This window comes from Myotis brandtii, unplaced genomic scaffold (assembly GCF_000412655.1).
Source record: "Myotis brandtii unplaced genomic scaffold, ASM41265v1 scaffold204, whole genome shotgun sequence".
In the NCBI taxonomy this organism is placed as follows: Eukaryota; Metazoa; Chordata; class Mammalia; order Chiroptera; family Vespertilionidae; genus Myotis; species Myotis brandtii.
Genome location: NW_005357599.1, coordinates 223019 through 234494, shown reverse-complemented (window position 1 = coordinate 234494; position 11476 = coordinate 223019). Strand labels below are relative to the sequence as shown.

Here is an 11476-nt window from a genome sequence, read left to right as displayed (position 1 = left end):
ATCAAGAAAAGTGAGATAACTCAAAAAAATAAAATTACAAATGAGAGAGGAGACATTAAAATAGATATCACAGAAATAAAAGGGACCATAAGAGACTACAAACATTTATGCCAACAAATTGCACAACGGAAAAAAATGAATACATTCCTAGAAACATACACCAACCAAGACTGAATTATAAAAATAGAAAATCTAAACATGCCAGTAATGAGTAAGGAGATTAAATTAATAATAAAGAATCTCCCCACAAATAAAAGCCCAGGATCAGAAGATGTTACCATTGAAATCTACAGAAAAAAGATTGGTATCTGCCAGGGGTGGAGCTAGGGTGATGGGTGAAGGTGGTCAAATATTCTCAGAATTTATTCATATTATTATAATAAATTCTGAGAATATAATGTTCAGCATTATGACTATAGTTAACAATACTATATTGTATAATTAAAAGTTGGTAAGGGAGTAAATCTTAAAAGTTATCACCACTCCTACAGACAAAATGATAACTATGTGAGGTGATGAATATATTAACCAACTTTATTGTGGTAATATATGCATTTCTCAATATATGTATTTATTAAATTCATACGTTGTGAATCTTAAACTTACACAACACTATATGTCAATTATATCTCAATCAAGCTGGAAATTTTAAAAAGCAACAAAACAAATACTTAAAACAACAACAAAAAGAGTCAGCAGAAATTCCATGTTGCTTCTTAGTGATGAAGGATTCTTTCCAATTCTACATATTACATAATTCAAATTAAATGTACTTAATAAGCACATTTATTCATGAAAGGGGATGTCAAATTTAGTAATTTTAAAAAGTAGAGTGGGATAGAGATCAAAGAAAATAATATTAAATGTATTCTAAACCAGGTACTGTTAAGTGTCAAAATCAAATGAAGTTAACAATACTATATTGTATAATTAAAAGTTGGTAAGAGAGTAAATCTTAAAAGTTATCACCACTCCCACAGACAAAATGATAACTATGTGAGCTGATGAATATGTTAACCAACTTTATTGTGGTAAAATATGCATTTCTCAATATATGTATTTATTAAATTCACATGTTGTGAACCTTAAACTTACACAATACTATATGTCAATTATATCTCAATCAAGCTGGAAATTTTAAAAAGCAACAAAACAAATACTTAAAACAACAACAAAAAGAGTCAGCAGAAATTCCATGTTGCTTCTTAGTGATGAAGGATTCTTTCCAATTCTACATATTACATAATTCAAATTAAATGTACTTAATAAGCACATTTATTCATGAAAGGGGATGTCAAATTTAGTAATTTTAAAAAGTAGAGTGGGATAGAGATCGAAGAAAATAATATTAAATGTATTCTAAACCAGGTATTGTTAAGTGTCAAAATCAAATGAACTTATCTATATATATGTAAAAAGCCAGTGTCCATGATGACCAGGATGACCAAACCACAGTTCACCGTGAGGTGCATTGAGCACCTCTCGGTTCCTCCCCCGCAACCCACAGGCTCCAATCGCAGCAAGGTGGTTGGCAGGCAGTATATATATATGTGTATATAAAAAGCCAGTGTCCATGATGACCAGGATGACTAAACGACAGTTCACCGTGAGATGCATTGAGCACCTCTCGGTTCCTCTACTGCAACCCACAAGCTCCAATCGCAGCAAGGTGGGTGACAGGCGGGTGGGTGGTGCTGCAAGCTCGGTGGACGGGTGGGAGGGGCTGAGAGCAGCAGTGGGCTACCATGTGCAATTTTACGCACTGGGCCTCTAGTATACTTATATGCATAGCTCATGGACACAGACAATAGTGTTGTAAGGCCTAAGGGGAGGGAGAGGGATGGGTGAGGAAGTGGGGAAATGGGGGACATCTGTAATACTGTCAACAATAAAAAAATCTAAAAAGAAAAAAATTAAGTAAATATTTTCCTCAGTAGCTTGCCAAAGTACAGCTTTTAGTTTACACAGCATATTTGTGTGTACATGGTACTTTGTAGGTGAAAGTAAATAACTGTCAAACAGGATGTCAAGAGTCTAGATTATAAGAAAAGATAATTAATGAACTGTTTCATCAGTGCTATGAGGAGACCCTTTGCCTTGTGGTGAAGAGAGTAGCTAAATAATTTCTGTTTCACTTGAAAAAACACTAATATCATTATATCATCAGGGACATGAAAGTATTGATCAGTTGTTACCCTACTTTGAGAAGCTTTAAGGTCAAAGAAATTATTTTAAATGTATCTACTTGGTATAAGAAAAATTGCTGAGGGGAAGAAAAAAGATATCAGTGAAAATTTTTCTATTCAACACTTTAAAAAGAATTTCTCTATTCAGCTTTTTAAAAGCCTACTTAGTCATAAGATGACAAATAGTTTAAACACCATTGCCAAAATATCGAGGTGAAATAAACTGCTATGGGCGTACTACAAAGTTGTCACCTTGCTGGCACCTCAATGATATTACTAGGTTCTGACTGTGAGGGGGTTAACTTGGAACACAGGCAGACAGGGCAGGGGTCCAGTGGAAACAAAGGCAGGTAGAGCACAGGCAGGGGCAGATACAGCAGTTTGAGCAGCCTAATCCCAGAACCAACCAAGCAGAAATAATAGAATGTTTCTGGACTCAAAGCAGGAGGCATGGAAAACAGGGGTGGACCTGCAGTCACAAGGTGTATGAGCGCATAGAAGCAGAGAAAGTTCAGCACAGGGACAGAGAAAGTACACATAGAAACAGGGAAAGTTCAGATCTGTTGCTGGGCAAGAACAATTGAGGGAATCAATCAGGTGACAACACAGGTAGAGATAGAGCAGGCTTGTGGCAAATACATACCGTTGGACTACAAGGCTTTAACAGGCAGGCAGCCCACTATTGGGTCCCCCTCCCCTTGCAGGGGGTCTGAATCTGCTTATAAAAATTTTTTCCCCATTTTTGCTTGAACCTTCTGGTCAGTGAAGCTCATTCTTTGGTGTCATGAGACACGACCCTGGGAAAAACACCTCGGCTCACCGTTCCAGTTATCAACTGGACAGTGTATATGAAGGTACCAATAGATCCATCCATGTTGTCATAAACAACAGCACAGCATTTCATCTTTTCTTATGGCTGAGTACTATTCCATTTTATATACGTACCACATCAGATTATCTATCAGCAGATACTTTGATTATTTCCATGTCTTGGATCTTCAGAATGTCATTCTAATCAAAATAGGTCAGAAAGAAAAAGTTAAGAACCATATGATTTCACTCATATGTGGAATATAAAACTGAAAGTATCAAATGAACAAACAAGGAAGACAAATAAAAACTCATAGACACAGATAATAGTATGATAGTTACCTGAGGGGATGGGTTGGGAGAGGAGTGAAGGGTAAAGGAGGTCAAATATGTGGTAACAAAAGATTTGACTTTGGGTGGTAGACACACAATGCAATAAACAGATGATGTATTATAGAATTGTGCACTTCAATCCTATATAATATTATTAACCAGTGTCACAACAATAAATTTAATTAAAAATAAACACACCATTAGTCATAAATAAATCAATATAGTGTATATTTGGACAAATAAGTCATTTAAAGCCCCACCTAGTGGTGAGTTCAATAATATTTATATTCTCCCTTGAGCAGAACTTCCCTTCTAGCTCTATGTGAATGGGCTTCTGCCACATCTCTTCTCCCTGACCAATTACTGACCCAGGACTCTAGTCTGCTACCACAACCAATGTTGGAAATGTCTCTTACTACCTCTATACTTTAGTTTTCTAATCCAAAAAAACAATGGGCATAGATATAATGACCTCAGATTTTCAGAGTTCTCTAAAACATTTTTCCCCAAATAGCAAAGATAAATAAAGTGGCATATTAAAATTCAATATCTCTACTTATGCTTTAATTTTAGGTCTTAGAAAACATATTTTCTGTTGTTATTACGTTTTATTATGCGTTTAATAAGACTAGTATTGGAAGCTAACAAGCATGTAAAATGACATTAAATTTTATTTTTTAACTTTGGTGCCTAAGACAGTCATTTAAAATTTCTAATACTCCACTCATTAAATTTAATTTTGGTTTACAACATAGTTTTAAAGATATGTTTATTTAAATTAAGTTTGCACATACATTGCCATTTTGTTTTATTTATAATTTTATCAGATTCCCTCAAAAGCCATATAGAGTAAGACAAAATTCCTCACCAATTCCCAGAGTTAAATCAGTCTTTGAGATAAAGGCTCAAAGCAATTCATCTCGGTTGAATCAGGCAAGTGCAAATGATTGATTACAGTCAGTTATTATAACAGCTGTTAAGTTACACCATGAAGGGTGACAGCTCATGCTGATTACAGTAGAGATAAAGGTCAGATTATGCGTTTTCAGATGCACTTGTGTATCTGGTACTAATCCACTGTCAGTATCGTTCATGGAAATTAAAAAAAAATAGCACTTAGTTGCTAATACTATAAAAAGGACATCATTAAGGGAAATTTTTTCAATAAATAATTTTATATTTGCATTTAAAATAAATGGGTATATTGTAAAACAGGATGTCCAATGAACATGGAGGAAACATTTAAAAATTTACTTTTAACGAGTATATTTGGCTTATTATAAGCCTAGCATTAAACACCAGTTAACATTTTCATATTGAAAAATAAGAAACACTAAATCATAGGCATGAATTATCCAATGATTAGTATTTAAAGGTAAAGTTAGATTTGCCCTTTCATTGTCATTGTCTTTAGCTTTCATAGCCGTAGAACAACTGTTAAGTATATATGTGATAATCTTTGTTGATAGGTATAAAACTATACTCAGAGGACTCTACAAACAATTTTTCATCCTGATAATAGATTTGTAAGTGAAGTTTAAATTTCATATTCTTAATATAAAAAAACTGTTTTCTACTTAAGAATAGCATTAATACAAAATCATAAAAAGCATTCCAGATTAAAGTTTTCTCTTTTGTTATGTCCTAAGACTGTAATATTCTGAGGCATGATCTTATAACATGGAATTGTTGGTGACAAAACAGCACCAGGTGTTAGACCTGGGTTCAGCAACATTGGTACTTGGGTTCTGGCTAAGAAAGAATTCAGAGGCAAGATCAAACTATAAGAGAAAGTTTATTTAGAAAGTCACAGAGTTAAAATGAGCCATAGAAGAAATGGGCTCAAGAAAGGAGTTACAGAGGCAAAAGAAGAGACCTTTGGAACTTAAGGGAGAGAGAGAGAGAGAGAGAGAGAGAGAGAGAGAGAGAGAGAGAGAGAAAACTTGAGAGACAAAAGAGAGAGGGAAGTCTGCAGTGTGCTGCAGAAAAAGGGTTACTGGAGGTCTCAGGTGAGGATCTCAATAAAATATTCATCAGCTCTCCAGGTGTGGCCCCCATAGTCATAGTCTCCACTGATTGGGAAAGGTTCATTAGTCAATGCCAGGTGGTTGTGATGTCAGCCCTGGGCCTGGAGCTGAAACAAAGCTGAAGCCTAGATGTCATCTCTCAGGGGTAATGCTTAAGGGAATGCTCATGCAAGGGCTTGTGGTTTTGCTTGTTGCTAGGCACCTGAGACTCTCTGACCTGGTGATCCTCTGTACCTGGCCTATCTCTGCTCAGGCCTATTTTACTGCCTACTACAGACTGACTCATGGTCTATGACTGTTAGGAGACAAAAAAAAATTTCTATGGATTTATTACATTTTTGTAGTTTTATGAGCAAGGTATTGACTGCCCTTTGTTCAAGATTGCTTGTATAGTGAACCATCTCAGAAGACAGAATTGGATAGTGCCACCCTTTGGAGCACAGAGCTGGTATGCTTATTGCCCATAAAAAATTCAGAGTGCCAAAGCCCATATACTGTCATACCTCTCATTGGTGTATGTGTCATCTATCATGCTTCACATAGCCCTGTAGAAATTGAGAGGCTACAAACATGCTACTATTGCCGGGCCAGTTGTGGCTCAGTGGAGACCTATGAATCAGAGGCCATGGTCCCAAGGCACAAGCCCGGGTTGCAGGCTCTATCCCCAGTTGCAGGAGGCAGACAGTCAATGATTCTCTCACATCATTGATGTTTCCATCTCTCTCTCCCTCTCCCTTCCTCTCTGAAATCAATAAAAATATATTTTAAAAAATGCTACTACTTTGGTTGCTGCTATTTATGTGAGCAATAAACTGTCCTGTTGCTGTGAGAAACACAGTGTCCTTTGTCCCTGATCCAGAAGTCTTGTGTCTTCCGCCAGCATCCATGAGACTGGCAGGCTAACGTATTAACTTGCCAGTAGGCAAAATCTCAGAACATTCTCAGATCTTGCAGAGAAAGACCCAAAATTAACTGCTAATTAATTCTCTTAAATATAATGGCAAGTCATAGCGATTTAATATTTTCTTTATTGATTTTTCTAAGTCATAGAAATGTATAAGCCAAAATCTTTAGGGTAATCCTAGCACACAATTCTTTACATTGTCAAGGTCTGATAAACCATTTAATGAAAGAGAATGGCTGAGTTTACTCAATACCATGGGGGAAAACCTCCTACATGAACTCAGCCTCCCACAAAGATTCATATAAGATTTTTCCTAAATCGGAATGGGTTTAGATACTGTCAGATTGGCAAAAAAAATATATTTTTGATGTGCTGCAGAATTTTAATAATCAGCTTATGTGTGCCATGAGATGAAAAAGGTTGAATATTGTTGCCCTACAGAAACGCCATAAGAAAATATTATTTAAATTTATATATTCTAATTAAAGAATATAGGTTTCACCACAACTCCTAAAGTCTTTATTATTAGCCAAGTGATCAGTTGTGTTGTTTATGCTTAAAGTAATTCTAATAATAAATTACTTTCATATCAAAGTTAAAAATGAATGAACATCTCTTAATTTTCCTTCTAGCACCTTTAAGTTAATTAAAGGTTTTGATTGCTTTCTTGATAGAGAAAACTTAGACTATAATAACCACTCAGACTATCATCATTTAAGACAGAGTTTCTGATTTCAGGCCAAAAGTGCCTTTTGAAGTGGCACTTTTGCAAAATTATTTCTATTCCTCTCGGTTACCACTCTCTGAATTGGTGTGATATCACCATTGGAAAAGTCCTGCATTAAATGACAGGATAAGTCTCAGCAGAAAAAAAAAAATGGAGCAAAGTACTAAAATAGTGATGGACACAGTCCATGCATTAATCATACACTCTATAGGTTCCTCCTATATACAGACTCTTAGAGATGCTAGTGGGCAAATGGAAATACAGAGACAGCGTACCCGGAGTGATAAGTGCTATAATGAAAGTATGTATAAAGGTCAATGAAGCTTTTTTTTTGGGGGGCGGTTGTTATTAACTGTTTGCATGGTGAGAGAGGAAATCCAGCAGTGAGAACTGCATGGGCAGGAATGAAAGACCATGGCCATTTAGGGAAATGATGAGAAGTTCAATATGCCTACTTTTTATATCTATTTATTGATTCGTTATTGGGAACTTACTATGTGCCAGTGACTGCTAGACTGTAGGATTTCAATGCGAATAACTTCCAATACAGTTCCTGGCTGGTAGAAAATGTGAGTGAAATAAAACTGTAGAGATGAGCAAAGCAAGTTCTAAAGAGGAATATAGAGAAAACTGGGACAATCTTTGAAAATAAATTCAGAATGAATCATCAGTGGGTGAATCTAACATGTTACGTCTTTAGCACTGTATTAATAACAGGTTGAGCCAATTCTGCCTTTTTTGTGAAAATCCTCCTTGACTTTGTCTTTATTTATTTTGGATGGCATTCTGTGAGCCCCTTTAATCTGTACACTAAATATATTTTTTTATTTCTAGAAAATATCCATTACTTTGTCTGTAAACTTCATGTCACCTAATGGATATTCTGAATGTAATCTTCACACCTTAAAGCTTTGTTCACACTTTCTGTTTGTCTTGTCACCCTGTGCAGGGAGAGTGCTTCACCGGGGATGCACAGTCTATGAATTCACTATTTTTATGTAAAATGTATCAAATATGAAAGTGCCTAAAATGTGCATAATTTAAAAATATGTGATTTTTGTATCAGATATAATTGGGTAGATTATGTTTTCCCAAGTATCCTCTCCCCCGTCCTGAAAGAGGATTCTGAATCCTTCCTTCTTTGTGAGGTGCCTGGCACTGTCTCCTATTGGAGAAGAACACTTTCCTGCCCCATGGACATAGGGCCTAGCCATGCGATTTGCTTTGACAAAAGGGAGTGGATATGACTTAGTCACATCCAAGCAGAGACTTTGAGAGCCACTGCACAATTCTACCCACTCTCTTCCTCCTTTCCCTGTGCCATCAGAATGGCACTTCCCAGAGAAAAGCTTTGCCTGCTTTATCCTAGATTCAGAAATGAAAAGACAAAGCAGACACAGAGGAGCAACAGACAGGCAGTCAACAGGTAACATAAGTGGCAAATTAAATTTCTGTGTTGAAAACAATATTAAAATAGGGTTCATGTATTATTGCAGTAAAACTAATACACCAACGTACTCAAAACCTAGATTAAGTAAAGCAGATCATTGTTCATTACAGGCCTGTAGAGGTAGGGTTGTAGTGCAAGCTGCAGATAAGTGGTTAAAGACAGCAGATTATATCTTAAATAGAAAACAGGGAGGCCGGGAACAGACTCACATACCTCGATGTGGGGTTGGGGGGACAAGAAGAGATAAACCAAAGAACTTATATACTTATATGCATAGCCCATGGACATGAGCAACAGGATGGTGAAGACCTGAGGGGGTGAATAGGGGCTGGGAGAAGGGGGGGGTTAATGGGGGAGAAATGGGAGAGATCTGCAATACTATCAACAATAAAAAATATAGTTAAAAATAAAAAAAGTAAAAAACAATCAAGATACCCACAAGTTATAATAGCTTTGAGAAGGAGGAAAGGAGTGGGGGGAAAGGATTGAAAATTAAGTATATGCAATATAAACAACTTTTATCCATATGGAAAATAAAATTAAATTGGACCACTGCCTTACAGCACACTGAAAATCCAAGGTGGATTAAAGACTTAAATGTTCTAAGAAAAAAATTGTAAAAGTTTAAAAGAAATATAGGGCAATATCTTTAACCTCCAATTAGGAACAATTTCTTAAATAAGACAAAATACACAAACTATAAAAAAATTATAAATTTGTTGCATCAAAATTTTAATCTTATATAGAAATCAGGCAAATGCATTTTTAAATAAAGCACCATCTGAGAGAATACAATTAACTTACCAAGATTTAATAAATAACATATAAATAACTCCTAAAATTAATGAAAATAAAAAGCAATGCAGCTAATAAAAAAAATAATAGATGTGAAAGCATTTTTCAAATGAGAAAGCCAAAATAATCAATAAGCATGTCACAAGCTTGATTTTGCTATTCACTGAGAAAATACAAATTAAATCAACAATGAGAGACATCATATTGGCAAAAATGTGAGTGACCCAAAACACCCAGTATTGACCAGTGGTAGAGAAAAGAAAACTCTCATCTACTATTTGTGGGAATATAACTGCTAGAAACATTTTAGAGAGCTATTAGGAAATGTTGCATATAGTTGATGTAATAAGTAGAATAATGACCCCCAAATGGCAGTGTCTTAACCCTCTTAATGTGAGAATGTGTTAGGCTCATGCAAAGGGGAATTAAGGTTGCAGATGGGTAAGGTTACTGATCAGATGACCTTAAGTTAGGAAGGTTATTCTGGATTATCTGGCCAGACCTGATGAAATAACATGGGTCCTTAAATGGGGATAACCTTTCCCAGCTGTGGTGAGAGGGAGATGTGACTGGGGAAGAAGAGGTCAGAGTGATGATGATACTGAGAAAGACTCACTCACCATTGCTGGGTGTAGAGATGGAAGAAGGGAGCCATGAGCCAGAAAATGTGGGCAGCCTCTAAAACCAAGAAAAGGCAAAGAAACAGATTGTCCCTACAGCCTCCAGAGAGGCCTGCAGCCCTGCTGACCTGCGACTTTAGCTCAGTGAGATCTGTCAGACTTATGATCTACAGAACTGTAAGATAATAAATATGTGTTGTTTTAAACCTCTCAGTTTGTCGTACTATGTTACAGCCTCAATAGAAAACTAATAGAGTTGGAGAGGTACATATCCTATTAGCCAGCCATTCTACTTCTCAATATAAGCTCTTTGAGAAACGCATTTTGCACAGGGATATATGAATAAAGCTGATCATTGCTACCTATTTTTGAAATAGAGAAAATTGAAAACAACTTAAGTGTTATCGATAGGGGAATGGAGATAGTCACACAGGTTATGTTCTAGAAAAGTTAAACTAAACCAACTGTATCTTTATAATTTACCATAAGTAAATGTAAAAACTACAATACTGGAGGCAAAAAAAAACCAATCTGCAGAATGATACAGACAGTATGGTCCCATATATACAAAATTTAAAAAGATGTAAAGACAATACTATTACATTACTTTTGAATACGTACACATGTGGTGAATTTGTAAAAATATGAATGGGAGAGCTCTCCCTCTCAGGAGCAAGCCCACGCCTTTCCCTTCCCCTTCATTCCCCTTCCCTCTCTCCTGCCTCCAGGCAGGTTGCTTTTGCCTTTTTCTCTCCTAAGCTCCAAGGGCCCTTCATTTGCTTCTGTAATGTGTTGTTTCCTGAGCCTATGCAGCCCAGCTGGCTCGCTTCTACTACTTCTGTAGCTTTCTAAATAAGTTTTCTCTTATAATTTGAAAAAAAAATCAATGAGAAAAATTCACACAGGCTGCGGAGTGGGAATGGGATGGAGTATCTGTGTAGACATAGGGTATAAAGGAGGCTTAAACAATTATATCTAAAGAGGATATAGGGGAAATAAATGGTGATAGGAATAAATAAATAAATATAAAATTCTTATAAAATATTTAAAACAAATGAACATTAGCATTCAATGAATATTGACAGTAGTTGCACCAGTTTTCATCATTTTTAATATTTGTTTTTTTGAAATATTTCATACTATAAAATGTAAAAATGAGAGAAAAGAATGTGAAAGCTCGGGATTGAATTCTTTCTCTGGAAATTACTATAATATGAATTTAGACACGGGATTAGAGAAACGATACATTTAAGCAATGATATACTGAAGTACTTTGAATGTTAGTAACTAATTTTGATAATCTAGGATTTGATGTGTCAGGAAATGTACTCAGTGCTTTGCATATATTATCTCATTTAATCCCGTAATGATCATCATGTGGAATGAGGCAGGGTCTATTACAGTGATGGTGAACCTATTGAGCTTGGCGTGTCAGCATTTTGAAAAACCCTAACTTAACTCTGGTGCCGTGTCACATATAGAAATTTTTTGATATTTGCAATCATAGTAAAACAAAGACTTATATTTTTGATATTTATTTTATATATTTAAATGCCATTTAACAAAGAAAAATCAACCAAAAAAATGAGTTCACGTGTCACCTCTGACACGCGTGTCACAGGTT

General features: G+C 35.7%; 1 protein-coding gene across 1 annotated transcript in view; it reads left to right on the top strand.

Moving 5' to 3' along the window:
* Nucleotides 1-1585: 1585 nt before the first annotated feature.
* Nucleotides 1586-11476, top strand: part of LOC102244917 (protein SSX1-like) — a 50279-nt gene continuing 40388 nt past the window's right edge. Inside the window, 1 exon segment of the mRNA XM_005865305.1 lies at nt 1586-1669. Coding sequence (XP_005865367.1) covers nt 1586-1669 — 84 coding nt within the window.